Below are 14,502 nucleotides of genomic sequence, written 5' to 3' on the forward strand. Positions count from 1 at the left end.
GAGTACCTGGGACTACAGGCACACACCACCATGTCAGGCTCACTTTTAAATTTTTTGGTAGAGATGGGGTCTCACTGTGTTGCCCAGATTGGTCTCAAATCTCTGGCCTCAAGCAGTCCTCCTGCTTCAGCTTCCCACAGTACTGGGATTACAGGTGTGAGCCGCCCCTCTTGGCCAAAAGAATATAATCTTAATAAGCATGAATCCAGGGTCCCCCTGGATAGGCATTTTCTCATTTGCTCCTGTGTAAAGACTAGTCCAGAAAATTTTCAGACATGAATTTCTTGAAATTATGGTTAAAAGGAAATAGAGATGAGGAAAAAAAACCCTGAGCTCTTACTAAACAAATGAATGTTTTGATTGTTGATTCTGGCCAGAGACTACTAATAAGAAAATCAGAGTTTAAAAATTCTGTCTTCCATAGGCTGTTTTTTTTGGTGGGCGTGGAGAGGAGAGTCTTGATTTTAAAATTACTGTAGAAACTATTCATTGAGCTCCCTTCTCCTAACCAAGTGTTCTAGTAATTGTAGCTCCATTCCTTCCATTAAATACAGTGACTGACAGCTCCCCACCCCCATGACCAGGTGTCTGGGATTTCTGCTCCCACACTGGAGTCGCACACTTACTGAAGGTCAAATGTTTGCTCCTTGACCTGTTCATTCTGGTTTTGTTATGGTAATTATGCAATTTCATTAAATACTGTAGCAACTGATGAACCATGAATGAAAAGAGAAAGTTCTCTCTATGAAAACTATACACTGAGTGCTTTGGAAAGAGTGAATTATTAATAACCTTGCTAGTGAATTAGGTGTGGATTAGATTGGGGGGAAATGAAGAATTCCAGATGGATTCTGCTCTCAACATTGCTTGTCCAGTGTCTAAGTTCTCATGCCACATGAAAGGATGTGGTCTGTGCGAAAAAGAACTTTTGGAATGCGAGCTAAAGGACCCATCCTCTTAAGAAAAAACCTTTACCTTAAAAGAGAAAATGGACACCTACATATCTTTAAGATGTTCAGCATCTGTGCACTTCAACCAAACTGCTCAGTTCCCTGGCAGCTATGCTTCTGATCATGGGGGCGGGGGGTTCTGTGCAGATTCAGTGGATCTAGGGGAAGGCCAAGTGTGACAATCCCCCTGCTTTTTGGAGACTAGGGACAAAGGCAGTTAACATTGTGATCAGTGTGCATGCCCCATCCTGTCTTCCCAGCCTCATTCCTCCCCTCCTCCACCCCAAGTCCGTAGTTACTATAAGGCCATTGGAATTACTAATAGTAAAGTAACGCTTTCCAGCATGGGCCAGTTATCAGAACTGTTCATGCCTGTTATTATATTTACTTATTATTGACACCGTTATCCAAATAATAAGTCCAAGAAGTAGGGAGAGCTTGGTTTTTTTCCTCTGAATATTAGGAAATAAGTCTTCTAGGAAGAACCAAACCAAACCCTGGTATGTCATACTTGCCAGAACCAGAAAACTGTAAAATCACGTGTCCCTGAGAGCACTTTATTTCTTGCCTAGAACAAGTCCCTTTATTTTTGAGCCTAGCTTTTTGCATTTCTGTGGCTGGTTACACTTAAAGTGAATGACATACTCATTTTTAGATTCACAGGGAGGCAGCTCCATACAGAAGGGATTGTTTGAGTCTAGATCCCATTATCTGCTCCTTTCTAAGGGAAGCAAGTTTCTTCTCAAGATGGATTTTGATGTCTCCAATCAAAAATAACTATATTAATCTGATAGTTCAAAGTAACAGGTTCTGCTTATTGAGTGGGTTGTTTTGGTGGAACATTTGATAAGCAGCTGGTAAATGTCCTTCCTGAGTAGGCTGTAGCCTTGGAGATGGTTTCACACAGCCCCCGGGATTGTTGTATTTTAGGACAGTTTCATAATGTTCTCCAATTCTTTAACTGTATTTTCAGACCATTAATTTTGTCAGCATTTCTAACAGTCCAACCCTACAACGGTTAAGTTTTTTCAGCAAAATTGAAGATTTTAATTGAATTAAGCCACGTGAGGTTATGTTTACAACACACCTCTGGGATACTGTAGGCTTGGATTACAGGCTTCATTTGAAAACCTGAATTCAGTTGAAGACTGTGGTGAAATTAGTTTATCATTGGCAAGATCTTTTTAGTGAATGAAGGTGAATTTGGGCTTTCTAACCTAACCTTCAGTATAAAGCCCAGACTCAAATTGCATGTGACTTCGGTGAGATTTACCTTGAGATTAATTGGCGAGATAAGTCAAGTGTAGTACAATGAAAGGAGACGCGATTAACCTGGCTGAATGCGTGATTAACCTGGCTGAATGCGTGCCAGCCCTCTTTATCACCTAATCCGTAAGCCTGCTTTATTGAAAGTCTTAATGCAATCGCACGTTTCCACTGGTAGAGGAGTACAAAAGCTAAGATTTGTTTCATTCTTCATCTTTGTATTATACATAACTTTGAATTTAATTTTATCTGGAGAGGAAAAGGTCATGCAGTAAATGCTCAATAAATGTTAGCAAATATCGTTGAAATGTGGAAGATGCTGAAGTGAAGTTTTCGGATCGCCACCAGTAATTTGTCTTATTTTAATCTTTAAAGTCATATCAGTTTTAATCTCTCCCTTTTTCTCTCTCTTGCTTTTTATTTGAAGATCGGATGCAGTCCGTGTGTAGCGGCTGCACTGCTTCAGTACGGAGTGAAGGGCGCCCCCTGGAGTTGGGCAGTGTGCAACTCTCAGAGCCTTATGTAGGAGGATGGTCTCCTGACCATGAGACTCTGAAGGTCCAGACTGCCCTTTGGTGGTTGTTTCCCCAGAGCCTGGCGCAGGGAGGGGCTTTCCTAAGTATTTCTTGAATGAATGAATGAACCGACCAGCCACTGTATGGGTGACTATGGCCATGATGAGCTACAGTCGAGGGAGGGGAGCTCGTGAGTGATTTTAAAAATACATGTGTAAATTATAGTGTCCTTACATCTCTCATGACAGCAACTGCTCTCACATTCTGATACGCTCTCTACGTGGAAAAGGGCTGAATTTCAGCTGAAGAGAAAGGAATTGCACAAAGTCAGCTTGTGTCTGAAGTGTGTCATGTTTTGTCACAGTAATGGGTAGCTTTGCCTTAGAGCCAACTTTGTCATGATCTTAATTTTTCCCCGTTACGTTTCACTGCCCAACCATTACCACAGCTGTGGTAAACTAAGAGTGCAAGTAGCTTCCCAGTGGACATCTGGTTGTTTGTAATAATAAACAGTCATCTGTAATGTTACTGTTTAAAAATTTATTATAAACATTTAAAGAAGCTAATCCTTAGAAGAGTTAGCAAGATTTTAACAATAACTGACACATAGTGGCCTGAGGCCTCAGGCAACAAGGTTCTTAGGGCTGAAATTGGGCACGTATGTAGTGATGTGCCTGTGCCGGCCTGGTCCTGTGCTGGGTTTTGGACACGGGAATGAATAAGCCGCTGTTCTGCTCTTGAAGGGCGTAAAGTCCTCATCAAAAGGGTGGTTATGAGCTCAAATGTCATTTCACTTCATCTGGAAAACCGTTCCAGTTATTAATGTATCAGTCAGGCTCTGGCAAGACACTGTACGTTCAGCTTGGGGGATCTGAGAGGAGTTGGAAAAGGGGGTTCTTTACCTGCAGAGGGCAGTGTAGAGATGCCTGAAGGGCTGGTGCAGCCATGTCCTCCTCACCTCAGACCTGAGGACGGGGCCGGGAGTGGAGAACCTAGAGATGGCGACAGGGCTGCCTTGGATGAATGGAGGCAAGGAGGGTCTGGCCCATCCGCAGCCACTCTGCAGGGAGCAAAGCGCCTGCCCCATTTCACCCTCCTCCTGCCCTCAGTCCCTACTGCTGAACCCAGCCACAGCCAGAGGGCACGTGGCCTGTTGAAGGGGTCAATACATTAATAGTTCAGCCAGTTGGCTCCTGGGTCACAGAGCAGGATGGGAGTGGATTTCAGGACAGGTGGAAGATTCCAGCACTGTACTAGTTTCTTGTGGCTGCTATAAAAAATTACCGTGACTTAAAACAACGGAAATTTACTCTGTCACATTTCTGGAGGTCAGAAGTCTAGAATCAAGGGGCCTGTGTTCCCTCTGCAGACTCTAGTAGGGGAGGATCCTTCCTGGCCTTTCCAACTTCTGGTGGGCGCTGGCTTCTGTGGCTTGTGGCTGCATCACTCTGTCCCCACCTTCACATGGCCTTCTCCTCTGCGTGTCTTTTACACAGACTTTCATCATTGGACTTAGGGCCACCTAAATAATCAAAGATGATCTCTTCCTCTCCACATCCTGAACTTAATTATATCTGCAAAGATCTTTTTCCAAATAAGGTCACATCTGCAGGTTCCAGGGATTAGGATGTGGACACATCTTTTGGGGGGCTACCATTCGCCCCACTGTAAGTACCCCGTCACTCCCAGGAGATATTCTCCTTCCTGACACAGCAGTAACAGATTTTGTGAATCTCCATTTAATTTGTTTACGAGACACACACTCATAAGAGCAGGGACCTCACCTTTCTTGTTCACTTCTCCACCTTCACTACCCAGTATTTGGTGGTGCTTGAAGAAATCTTTTCGTGGATGAATGACAAGCACAGAAAACTACTGTACGAATACAGTAAAACCAGAGATGTGCTGCGTGAATACATGGCACCCCATTGAGTGGAATTGTTTCTGCTCAGCAGTGGATTGTGTGGTGTGTGAATTACACTTCAGTAAAGGAGGGCCTCAGATAGTGCCCACCGGGGAGGGTTTAACTTTGTGTGAGGCTGGGGAAAGGTTAGAAAAGGCTCAGAGTCATTGCCAGGGCCTTGGTTAAGTGGAGTTTGCAGCAGAGATTGGGGCAGGAGGGTGTTCCAGGCCGAGTAGCCAGTGCGAGCAAAGTCCTGGGGAAAGAGCATTTTATCTGCCAGGCTTGGATCTTCTGCTTGTTGTTTAACAAAATGTTTTGCTTGTCAAATGTGATCGTTTACTTTAAATACTAGGCCTTCTGAGAATGGTAGGAGGTGAGAGGGCATACCTCTGTTTTTACCTTAAATAACCTAGCCCAAATTCCAAGTACTCAATGGATTTTGAGCATTTGAAGAACTTCTTTTTTTTTTTTTTTTTTTTTTTGAGACAGAGTCTCACTGTGTTGCCCGGGCTAGAGTGCCGTGGCGTCATCCTAGCTCACAGCAACCTCAAACTCCTGGGCTCAAGCGATCCTTCTGCCTCAGCCTCCCGAGTAGCTGGGACTACAGACATGCGCCACCATGCCTGGCTAATTTTTTCTATGTATTTTTAGTTGTCCAATTAATTTCTTTCTATTTTTAGAAGAGACAGGGTCGCGCTCTTGCTCAGGCTGGTTTCGAACTCCTGAGCTCAAACAATCCGCTCGCCTCAGCCTCCCAGAGAGCTAGGATTACAGGCGTGAGCCACCGCGCCCGGCCTGAAGAACTTCTAATACTAAGAATTTCCATTCATTTGTTTAAATTTGATAACATAATTCAATAATGTCAGTTACTTATTTGTGATAAGGATTATATTAGAGTGTAAAGGGGGAATAAGGGTGTGCTAGCATCTTTCCATGTGTAAACTAAAAATAAAATCCTAAGCCCCCTGCTGACTGAATGGGCCCCCTCCTTGGCCAAGAGGATCCCAGAAAAACCTTAAAACTGAGTTCCTGGTCATGATGGGAAGGGAGGTCAGACACACCTCTGTGTACCCGCTCCCTTTAGAGTTTAGACACCACAGCTGCCCAGCATAATGTTAAAATAGAGGTCATAGACTGACTCTGTGGCAATGAGGTACTGAATTGCAAACAGCACAGGACTTAAGGTTAAGGGCAAAGGTTAAGTCACACCTGCAGCCCATCAGTTTGCTTAACAGATCACTGTGAGTGAACACAAATTGTAGCTCCTCTATGATTAGCAGACTTCCTTAAGTTAAAACACTCCTTTCTGGGCCAGGCGCCAGGCATTTATTTCTTTAACCAAATACAAATTAAAGAATCTCCAAACCTGCTTATAACCTATATGGCCCCGCTTCAAGATGTCCTGCCTTTTCAGGCCAAACCAGTGTACACCTTCCATGTATTGATTTATGATTTTACCTGCAATTCCTGACTCCCTAAAATATGTAAAACCAAACTGTGACCCAGCTGTCCCAGGCGCAGTTTCTCAAGACCTCTTCAGAGTGTGTTCTTCAGGCCATGGTCCTTCTTACTGGCTCAGAATAAACTTCTTTAAATTATTTTACAGCATTTAGTTTTTTCCAGTTAACACATGCAAAAGATTGAGCCTGGAAATGTGGACAGGGTTGACTGCCTCGGTGCTGAGGAAAGCACAATTACAATTACAGATGAAGGAGCCAGACTCTGGCCCGCTTGAATCACAATTTCACATTGTGGAAGTGTCTGGTTTGGAAAGCATCCACTAGAAACCCAAACCCTGACCAGGGCGGCCAGCAGGGCTGCAGGCAGTCTCCTGTCCCCGTCCCAGTCCTGTGTGCCTCTCCTTTGTAACCATTCCTTGTGCAGAGGGGAGGTTATGTTTTCTCTCTTTCTTTCTTTTTTTCTACCACACCCCCCAGCCAAGATAAATAATGACACGTACATTTGAGATAGAATGTACACACTTATAGAGATAGAATGTACACACTTATAGAATGTACACACATGTAGAGAGAACTGCACACATACAGATAATATTAACATAAGCTCCCTAAGAGGAAAGGGATCTCCACATTTCTGCCTAGACAAATATATATGAGATACTTTTTCTCTCTCTCTTTTTTGTTTAAAAACAAAGCCAGTTTATTTTCCTAGAACCTCTGCCCTTCTGATAGTACGAATATCCAACAAGGTTTTCTTAATTAAAAATGACTGTTTCTGTGAAGTTATACATTCTTGTTATAATGAATCAAACACTATGATAGTTAAAGGTAGAAAGGGGGAAGTTTTTTTTTTTTTTTTGAGACAGAGTCTCACTCTGTTGCCTGGAGTAGAGTGTCATGGCGTCAGCCTAGCTCACAGCAACCTCACACTCCTGGGCTCAAGCAATCCTCCTGCCTCAGCCTCCCGAGTAGCTGGGACTACAGACATGTGCCACCATGCCCGGCTAATTTTTTCTATATAGATTTTTAGTTGTCCAAATAATTTCTTTCTATTTTTAGTAGAGACGGGGTCTCGTTCTTGCTCAGGCTGGTCTCGAACTCCTGACCTTGAGCGATCCACCCGCCTCGGCCTCCCTCAGTGCTGGGATTACAGGCATGAGCCACCGTGCCCGGCCAAAAGGGGGAAATTTTAAAAAAAATCACATGATTCAGGGCCTTGCCGTGTGAACTCTGGGCGGATGTTCCTCCGGCGGCAGAAATAACCTGATGCGAATAGGACGCTGCGACAGGTGCCGTTAGCAGGCGTCTCGTTTTTCTTTGATTTTTGAGAAGAAAAAGAAACTGAAGTGAAACTGAGGACATTTATAAAAATGTTTCTTCACCACAGAGAGATTATTTCCTGAAAAGAGTTCTCTATGGTTAAGAAAAAGGATCCTGAGAAATGTCAGGAGGTCGGCAGTGCTGTTTTCAATTTCAGGTGTTTGTTGGTGCCTACCGTGAAGACGAGGACATGAGCACCTTCTGTCTGATTTTTTAGTCCGATGTCCCTAAAATACCTCTCTAAGCATTCTCAGGTGGACTGCACAGACTGGTCACAGACATTGAGGCTGGGCTCAGCCTGAGAAGAGCGGAGAGTCTGCTGCTCATCACCCAGAGTGACTGCCACCTGGGCCTTGCGGAGTGGCCTGTGCCACCCCCCAGTAGGGGCTCCCAGTCCTGTCCCAGCCAGCTCACCTTTGCTTTCCAAATGAACAAGGCTGGGTGTTTCCTCCCCATTTTTCTCAGCTGGAACAACAGAAAGGAATACTGAGGAGGAAAGTCTTTCTACATCGAATGCAGCGTCAAAGGTGTGTTCTGGGGCTGTTGTGAGTATTGGAAGAGCTCTATCCAATGCTTAAACAACTCCTACCCTTTAAGCACACATGTCCTGGCAATTGTCCCTGTTGCCATTGTCCTGGAGGGTGCTATGGGTGTGCTCTTGGTGGCCACTTAGAATTTACCGGTATTTCTATTATGTAAAAGCATCTGAATACTCAAAGGATATAAAATAAAAATTGTAGCCAGTATAATAGTCATTAGTTGGAGTTTGATTTGGTCTCTTTTGCTGGCTGGTGACTGGCTTTATGCATCTTATACAAGTGAATTGTCTTTTTTTTTGCTTTGAGACAGAGTCTCACTCTGTTGCCCAGGTTACAGTGCCGAGGCATCGGCCTAGCTCACAGCAACCTCAAACTCCTGGGCTCAAGCGATCTGCCTGCCTCAGCCTCCTGAGTAGCTGGGACTACAGGTGCGTGTCACCGCGCCAGGCTAATTTTTTTTCTATTTTTAGTAAAGATAGGGTCTCGCTCTTGCTTAGGCTGGTCTCAAACTCCTGACCTCAAGCGATCCTCCCGCCTCGGCCTGCCAGAGTGCTGGGATTACAAGGCATGAGCTACCGGGCCCAGCCTGAATTGCTTTTTTGTTAAAGCCTATGCTTCCTTGTGTTCCTCTCTTCTAGGACTTTCTAACATGTAAGACAAGTGATTTTGACTTGACTAATACCCTATGGAAATAAGGTGTTTTTTTTGTAGATGCATTTTATAGTGAAACTGAAGCAGTGGTTTTCAGCTTATCTGTATGAATCACCTGGGAGCTTTCAAAAAAGTCACCATGCCTGGGCCCCTCCTAGAGAGTCTGACTGATGGAGGTTGGGGTTAGTGTGGGCACTGGGGTTTTTAACAGCCCCCCGCCACCCCGTGGTGATTCGAGTGTACACCTGAAGTTGCAAACCATTGCTGTCAAGTGACTTTGTTAAGAGAGCCCGTCCAGTTCATGAACGATTTGAGGCACTTATGCTTGACAAACGTAGCTCTCTTTTTTCACTCCACGTTTTCTTACCTACCTTACTTGCCAGACTTGCCTTTGAGTGACTTTTGCCTTTTTTGGGGAGAGGGATTCTGATTCCTTCAGCAGATCTTTACCAGTGGTAAAGTGTGTGAGGTGCTTGGCCATGCGAAAGACAGATGTGTGGTTTGTATTCCAGTGGGGAAGACGGAGCAGGGACAGATTAACACTCCCTGGTGGCAGTTAATGCCCCCACAGAAACGGGCGCTGTGACAGAGGGTGGCTGCTGGTTTAGGTAGGATGGTCAGGGAGGCCTCTGTGAGAATGAGCCCAAGGCCTGCCTGTGTTCTCAGAACTGACCAGGGGAAGGGGCAGGGGGACCAGGTCACATAGGGCATTACAGATCACGGTTGCCGAGTTTGGTTCCATTTGTGCTGACTCAGTTTACGCAAGAAGAGGTGCTCCTGTTCCTCACAATCCTCCGTGCCTGACTCTGGGCCTGGCAGGTGACAGTTGCTCAGTGAATATTTATTGAACAAAGAATTAACTGAAGTCAGAGTGACAGGAGTACGCAGAGCAGTGGGTCTGGGAGCAGGAACCAGAGTCCTGGTCCTGATCGTGGCCTTGAACACACTCAACATCCATCAGGTGGGACTAGCACGGGAAAAAGATCTCGGCAGCGGTTGGTTTATTGATAATTAAACTTTATTTTGGGATAATTGTAGATCCACATGCAGTTGTAAGAAACTGAATAGAGAGTGGACGTGGTGGTAAATGCCTGCAGTTCCAGCCACTCAGGAGGCTGGGATGGGGGGGGATCACTTGAGGCCAGGAGTTCAAGACCAGCCTGGAGAACATAGTGAGGCCCTGTCTCTCAAATAAAGAACAAATACCTATTCATGGATCCTAGTCGCTCCTCCAGGCACAGTCTCAGGAGAGGTGCATCTGATGTCCCGCGAAAGGGGAAGAACCCTCTTGCCTCTCCCTGCCTCACAGGCCTCAAAGACATCACCCCTTTTATTTCAGTTCAAAACGGAAGCACATTGTTGGAGCCCATCAAGGTGTCTTCCCTCTGTCTCCCCCTCTGATTGCTCTGAGGCTCAAAAGCCCTAAATTAACAATAATAACAAATCAGCCACCATTTCTTGAGCTCCTGGCTTTAAAGAACAGTGTTTTTAGCTGGTCGCAATGGCGTGCGCCTGTAGTCCCAGCTACTTGGGAGGCTGAGGCAGGAGATCGCTTGAGCCCAGAAGTTGGAGACCAGCCTGGGGAAAATAGGGAGACCCCCATCTCTAAAAAAAAAAAAAAAAAACCTGAAAGAAAGAATACAGAGAGATCCTGTGTCCCCTTCATCCAGTTGCCCCCAGTGGTGACATTTGATGAGATTCTAGTACATGCTCCCAATATCCTACCCCAGGGTATTGACACTGAGACTGTCAGGACACAGAACATGGGGACATTTCCTTCACCTTGGGGATCCTTCACGTCGCCACAACCCTGCAGCCCCTTCTAATCTTTATTTTCGTAATTTTGTTATTTCAAGAATGTTGTATGCATGGAATCATGGCGTGTGTGGCCCCTTGGGATTGGCTTTTTTCACTTAGTGTTGTAATTTCCTGGAGCTTCATGCAAATTTTCGTGCCTGTCAACGGTGTGCTCCTCTTTTATTGCCGAGCAGTATTCCGTGGTGTGGACATCCCACAGTGTGTGCAGCCGTTCACCCATTGAAAGACTTTGCTTCAAGATTTTGGCTGTCACAAATAAATGTTGCTCTGAACATTCACACTCCAGTTTTTGTGTGAACGTAAGTTTGCATTTCTCTGGTATACGTGCCCAGAAGTACAATTTCTGGGTCATATGGTGGTTACATGTTTAGTTTTAGAAGAAAGGGTTGAACTCTTTTCCATAGTGGCTGTACAATGGTGCATTTTTGTTTGTTTGTTCTTTCAAATGGCTTAATAGTGGAAGGAAAGGCGGTTCTGGGGGCCTTGGTGTATGAAGCCGTGGGAGCACGCAGCTCTGGTGGACGGGGAGGTGGAGGCTGTGGCGGCCACCTCCCTGCTCGCCAGGAACCAAGGTGAAACTTGGTCGTTCCAGCCCCAGAATTCTCCTTGCTTGCTAAGAGCAGCACTAATTGTGGGGACCTTCCTAGCTTTTATTTTATAGTGTTGAGCTAGAGGTTTAATTTTCCATTGTAATTTAAATCCTTTCTGTTTTAAGCTGAGCCTAATCTTTATGGCCCTTGGGCCCAGCTGTCACAGCCTGGGACTTACAGATTATGTGTCTGCTGAATAGCGCCTTCCCGCTGAGTGTCTAGGGGTCTCCTGACAGAGGCATTGATCCAAGGGCTTTTTTCTTTGTTCTCTGACTTTGGGTCTCTTCACTGTGTGTGCGTGTGTGTGTGTGGTATTTATGCCACAAGTGCACTGGGAATTGTGCAGGAGCAATAAATGGGCATGACGGGGTGGGGGGCGGGAGTGGCCGGGAACCTAGACCCAAACTACGGAGAGGAAGGAAGTCGCAGCAGAAAATAGACTGGGTGCGGTGGTAGAAAATATCAAGGGGAAAATGAGATGACTGGTGTGGGGCTGAAGAAGAGCCACTTAAGGAGAAACGCGGCACCCCCCAGGTGAGGACTGTGTGCTGTTGGAACTTACCAGTGCGGGAGTGGGGTGGCAGCTGGGTGCAGGAAGGTGATCACGAGGGAGTGAGAGGGGAACTGCCGTGCAGATGTGCATTTCTACTTAAACGCACTGTGGCTAGTTTTGTTAGGAGCCACCTTACCTCTTTCTCAAACCTTCCATTCCCCCTTTCTCCCCTAAGGTCTGGGCAGGTGGCTTCTCTACCTGCCAGGTAGCCTGTCATTGCTTGAAAGGACAGAGTGAAACCCCTTTGGGCAAATAAGTCCCCCTGCTCACCCAGCTTTGGGTTGGCTCTCCTGACGACTGGCGGCCGGGAGCTGGCGGCAGGCACGGGAGAGACGGAAGGGCCGGGTGGCTGCACACGGAATTTATGCTCAGAGTCTCTCAGGCTGGCTGGTTGGATCTCTAAGCCTCATTATGAAGCCTGAATTGACATCATGCCAACTGGCCCCCTCTGATAAAAGTGATTCTTTAACTTCCTCTGGAGCACCAGAAACTTGTTTTGAAAAAAATCTAGCTCTAAATCTTTACAGCTGTTTACTTCTGTAGGCACAATGGCAGCGGCAGTAAGGAATTCAAGTCACAGTGTAGCCACTGAAGGGAGAGCTTAGCAGGGAGTCCCAGGGCAAAGCCCGTCCTGGAGACAGGTTGGGAAGGAAGTTGGCCTTGCTCTGTACAAACAGGGAACAGCATCCAAACGAGAAACCACAGAGGCTGGAGCCTAGGCTGGTAGCACCTGCCCAGCATCCGGTGCCGCCTGGAGACCAGCGAGACGGCAGCAGATGCTCCTGGAGTGGGCATGGGGACCTCTGGGACTTGCCTGTGAACTCACACACTTTCGGTTCTCACCTTCCTGTGTGTTCCTTCCTTGCAGACACAGAATATTCAGCTTAACAAAGAAATGACGCTCGCCGGCAACCGGAGCCTGGCAGAAGGAAACCTTTTGTACCAGCCCCAGCTGGACACTATGAAAGCACGCTTGACCCAGAAGTACCAGGAACTCCAGGTTCTCTTTGAAGCCTATCAGATAAAGAAGACCAAATTAGGTACCTTTGTGGGGTGATCTTTTGAGACTAAAGAGTTGAGGGAAGGTCACATTTTCAAACTGTTGCCCTACCAGGAAAGAAATATTGTTATGGAAAAATTTCAGGTTAAGACAGTGACTCTACAGCAATGAAGAAATTGTTTATATGTAGAATGTAGAGGGGTCCCCAGGCCTGCTGCCTGTCTACACTGTGGGCTGGGAGGGTGGGACGGACAGCAGGACTGGCCCCTTCTCCCAGCGGCTCTGCCTGGTGGCAGCTTCTGCTGAGGTGGGCCCAAGCCTCTGACCACCTCCAGGGTCTGCAGCCCGAGCAGGGCAGAAGCGTGGGCACCTCAGGGTGGTTACCAGGAAAGGGGGAGGGTGGGGGAGGAAGGTTGGAAGTTACCAGTTTAGAAAAGAGACTTAACCACTTTTTAAATTCAGGACCTCTAAAGCCTTCTCTCAACAGTATAGATAAAAGGCATTTTTCTGAATTATGATATTCAACAACTGCTTGATGCTGCATTTGACCCTCAGAGTTAATGGTGAAAAATGTACATCACTGAGACACTTTATTTTAATGTCACATTTTAATTTGCAGCTGTTAAGAGGAGACAAAGGAATATCATTCAGAGTCCTGAGTGCTTCTGATGTCTGTCAAAGGGACTTAAGATTAAAGACAAGTTGGGTTAAAAACCATTCCCTTCAGTGAGGTTGACAGTGATGTCTGATATCGTTTGCTATTATCCCCTCAATATCTCTATAACGTCAGTAAAAATTTCCCGTGACACGCCCAGCCATAATGAAGGACAGGGAAAAGACTGGCAACGCGCTGGTGAGGGCGTGCAGCTCACGGTTGCTGGCAGGGTGTAAACTGGCGCAGCCACCTTGGCAGGGCTGGCTGCTGGGCAGCGCCTACGAAAGTAAGATATGGCCGCTCTGTGATTCAGCAGTTCTGCTCCTGTCAGAAGATAGGTGCAGGAGCATTTGTTGTTACCTGATTTGGAAACGATCTAACTGTCCATGTACAGAATGATAAGTATATGAATTACATCTACACAATGGAATACTACGAAGCACTGAAAAGAAACGAATTGATGAGTTTTCAGTGCGTGCTAGAACGGGACCGCAGAGACGTGGTGGAGCGGGAGCAGCCAGCACAGGGCACGCGCCGTCTGATTCCGCCAGTGCCAAGTTCACCGCCAGCAGCACTCCTGTGGGGGGTGGGCGTGGGGGAGCCCCGTGGGCAGGCTTCGCGTGAGATCCGGTGGCGGGGCTGGGGGTTACACCTGTGAATGCCTGAGGCATGCACTTCGCATGTGTGCACTTGGTGTGAGTCATTACTCAGACGTGTAAAGGAAATACAGGTTGCTGTGTTACCATCACATGTTCACAAACAGCCCGCTGTGCAGGGCAGATGGTGACACTGGGTGCTGACGTGGGCTGCTGGCACCCGGGCGTTTGTTCTGTGCAGCCATCCCTCTTGTGGATTTTAAGGCCTTTACTTCCAGCTGTCAGTAGATGTGACTGTCCTGTTGCCCTTCCAGTTGAAATGACTCTTTCTGACAGAAATGGGAAGGTGTCGGGGTGGGTGTCATCTGCAGGGGCTGTCTAGATGCCCCTCACCACGTCACGCCTCTCTCTTCTTCCAGATAAACAATCTAGCAGTGCTTCCTTGGAGACCCTGTTAGCACTTCTTCAAGCAGAAGGGGCCAAGATTGAGGAAGACACTGAGGTAAATAAAGCCATCCAGCCTTGGCGGAAGTGCCCCGGGGCATGGTTTCCTGGGTCTTGGGTGATTTCCTCCAGGGACAGTGAGTGCCACACCTCCATGGCCAGGAGGCGGTGCCTCCCAGGCATGCAGGCTGCGTGTTAGTGGGCAGCCCGGCCTGCGGACTGGGGAAAGTGCCCGGCAGGGG

The 14,502-nt window shown here is 46.8% G+C and overlaps 1 protein-coding gene across 1 annotated transcript in view; it reads left to right on the top strand.

Moving 5' to 3' along the window:
- VPS37B (vacuolar protein sorting 37 homolog B (S. cerevisiae)) overlaps positions 1-14,502 on the top strand; it is a 28,623-nt gene that overhangs the window by 11,151 nt on the left and 2,970 nt on the right. Inside the window, exons 2-3 of the mRNA XM_012663428.1 lie at positions 12,434-12,605; positions 14,236-14,318. Of these exons, the coding sequence (XP_012518882.1) occupies positions 12,434-12,605; positions 14,236-14,318 (255 nt within the window). The remainder of the gene's footprint in view (positions 1-12,433; positions 12,606-14,235; positions 14,319-14,502) is intronic.

This window comes from Propithecus coquereli, unplaced genomic scaffold (genome assembly GCF_000956105.1).
Source record: "Propithecus coquereli isolate 6110/MARCELLA unplaced genomic scaffold, Pcoq_1.0 Scaffold81, whole genome shotgun sequence".
Taxonomy (NCBI): Eukaryota; Metazoa; Chordata; class Mammalia; order Primates; family Indriidae; genus Propithecus; species Propithecus coquereli.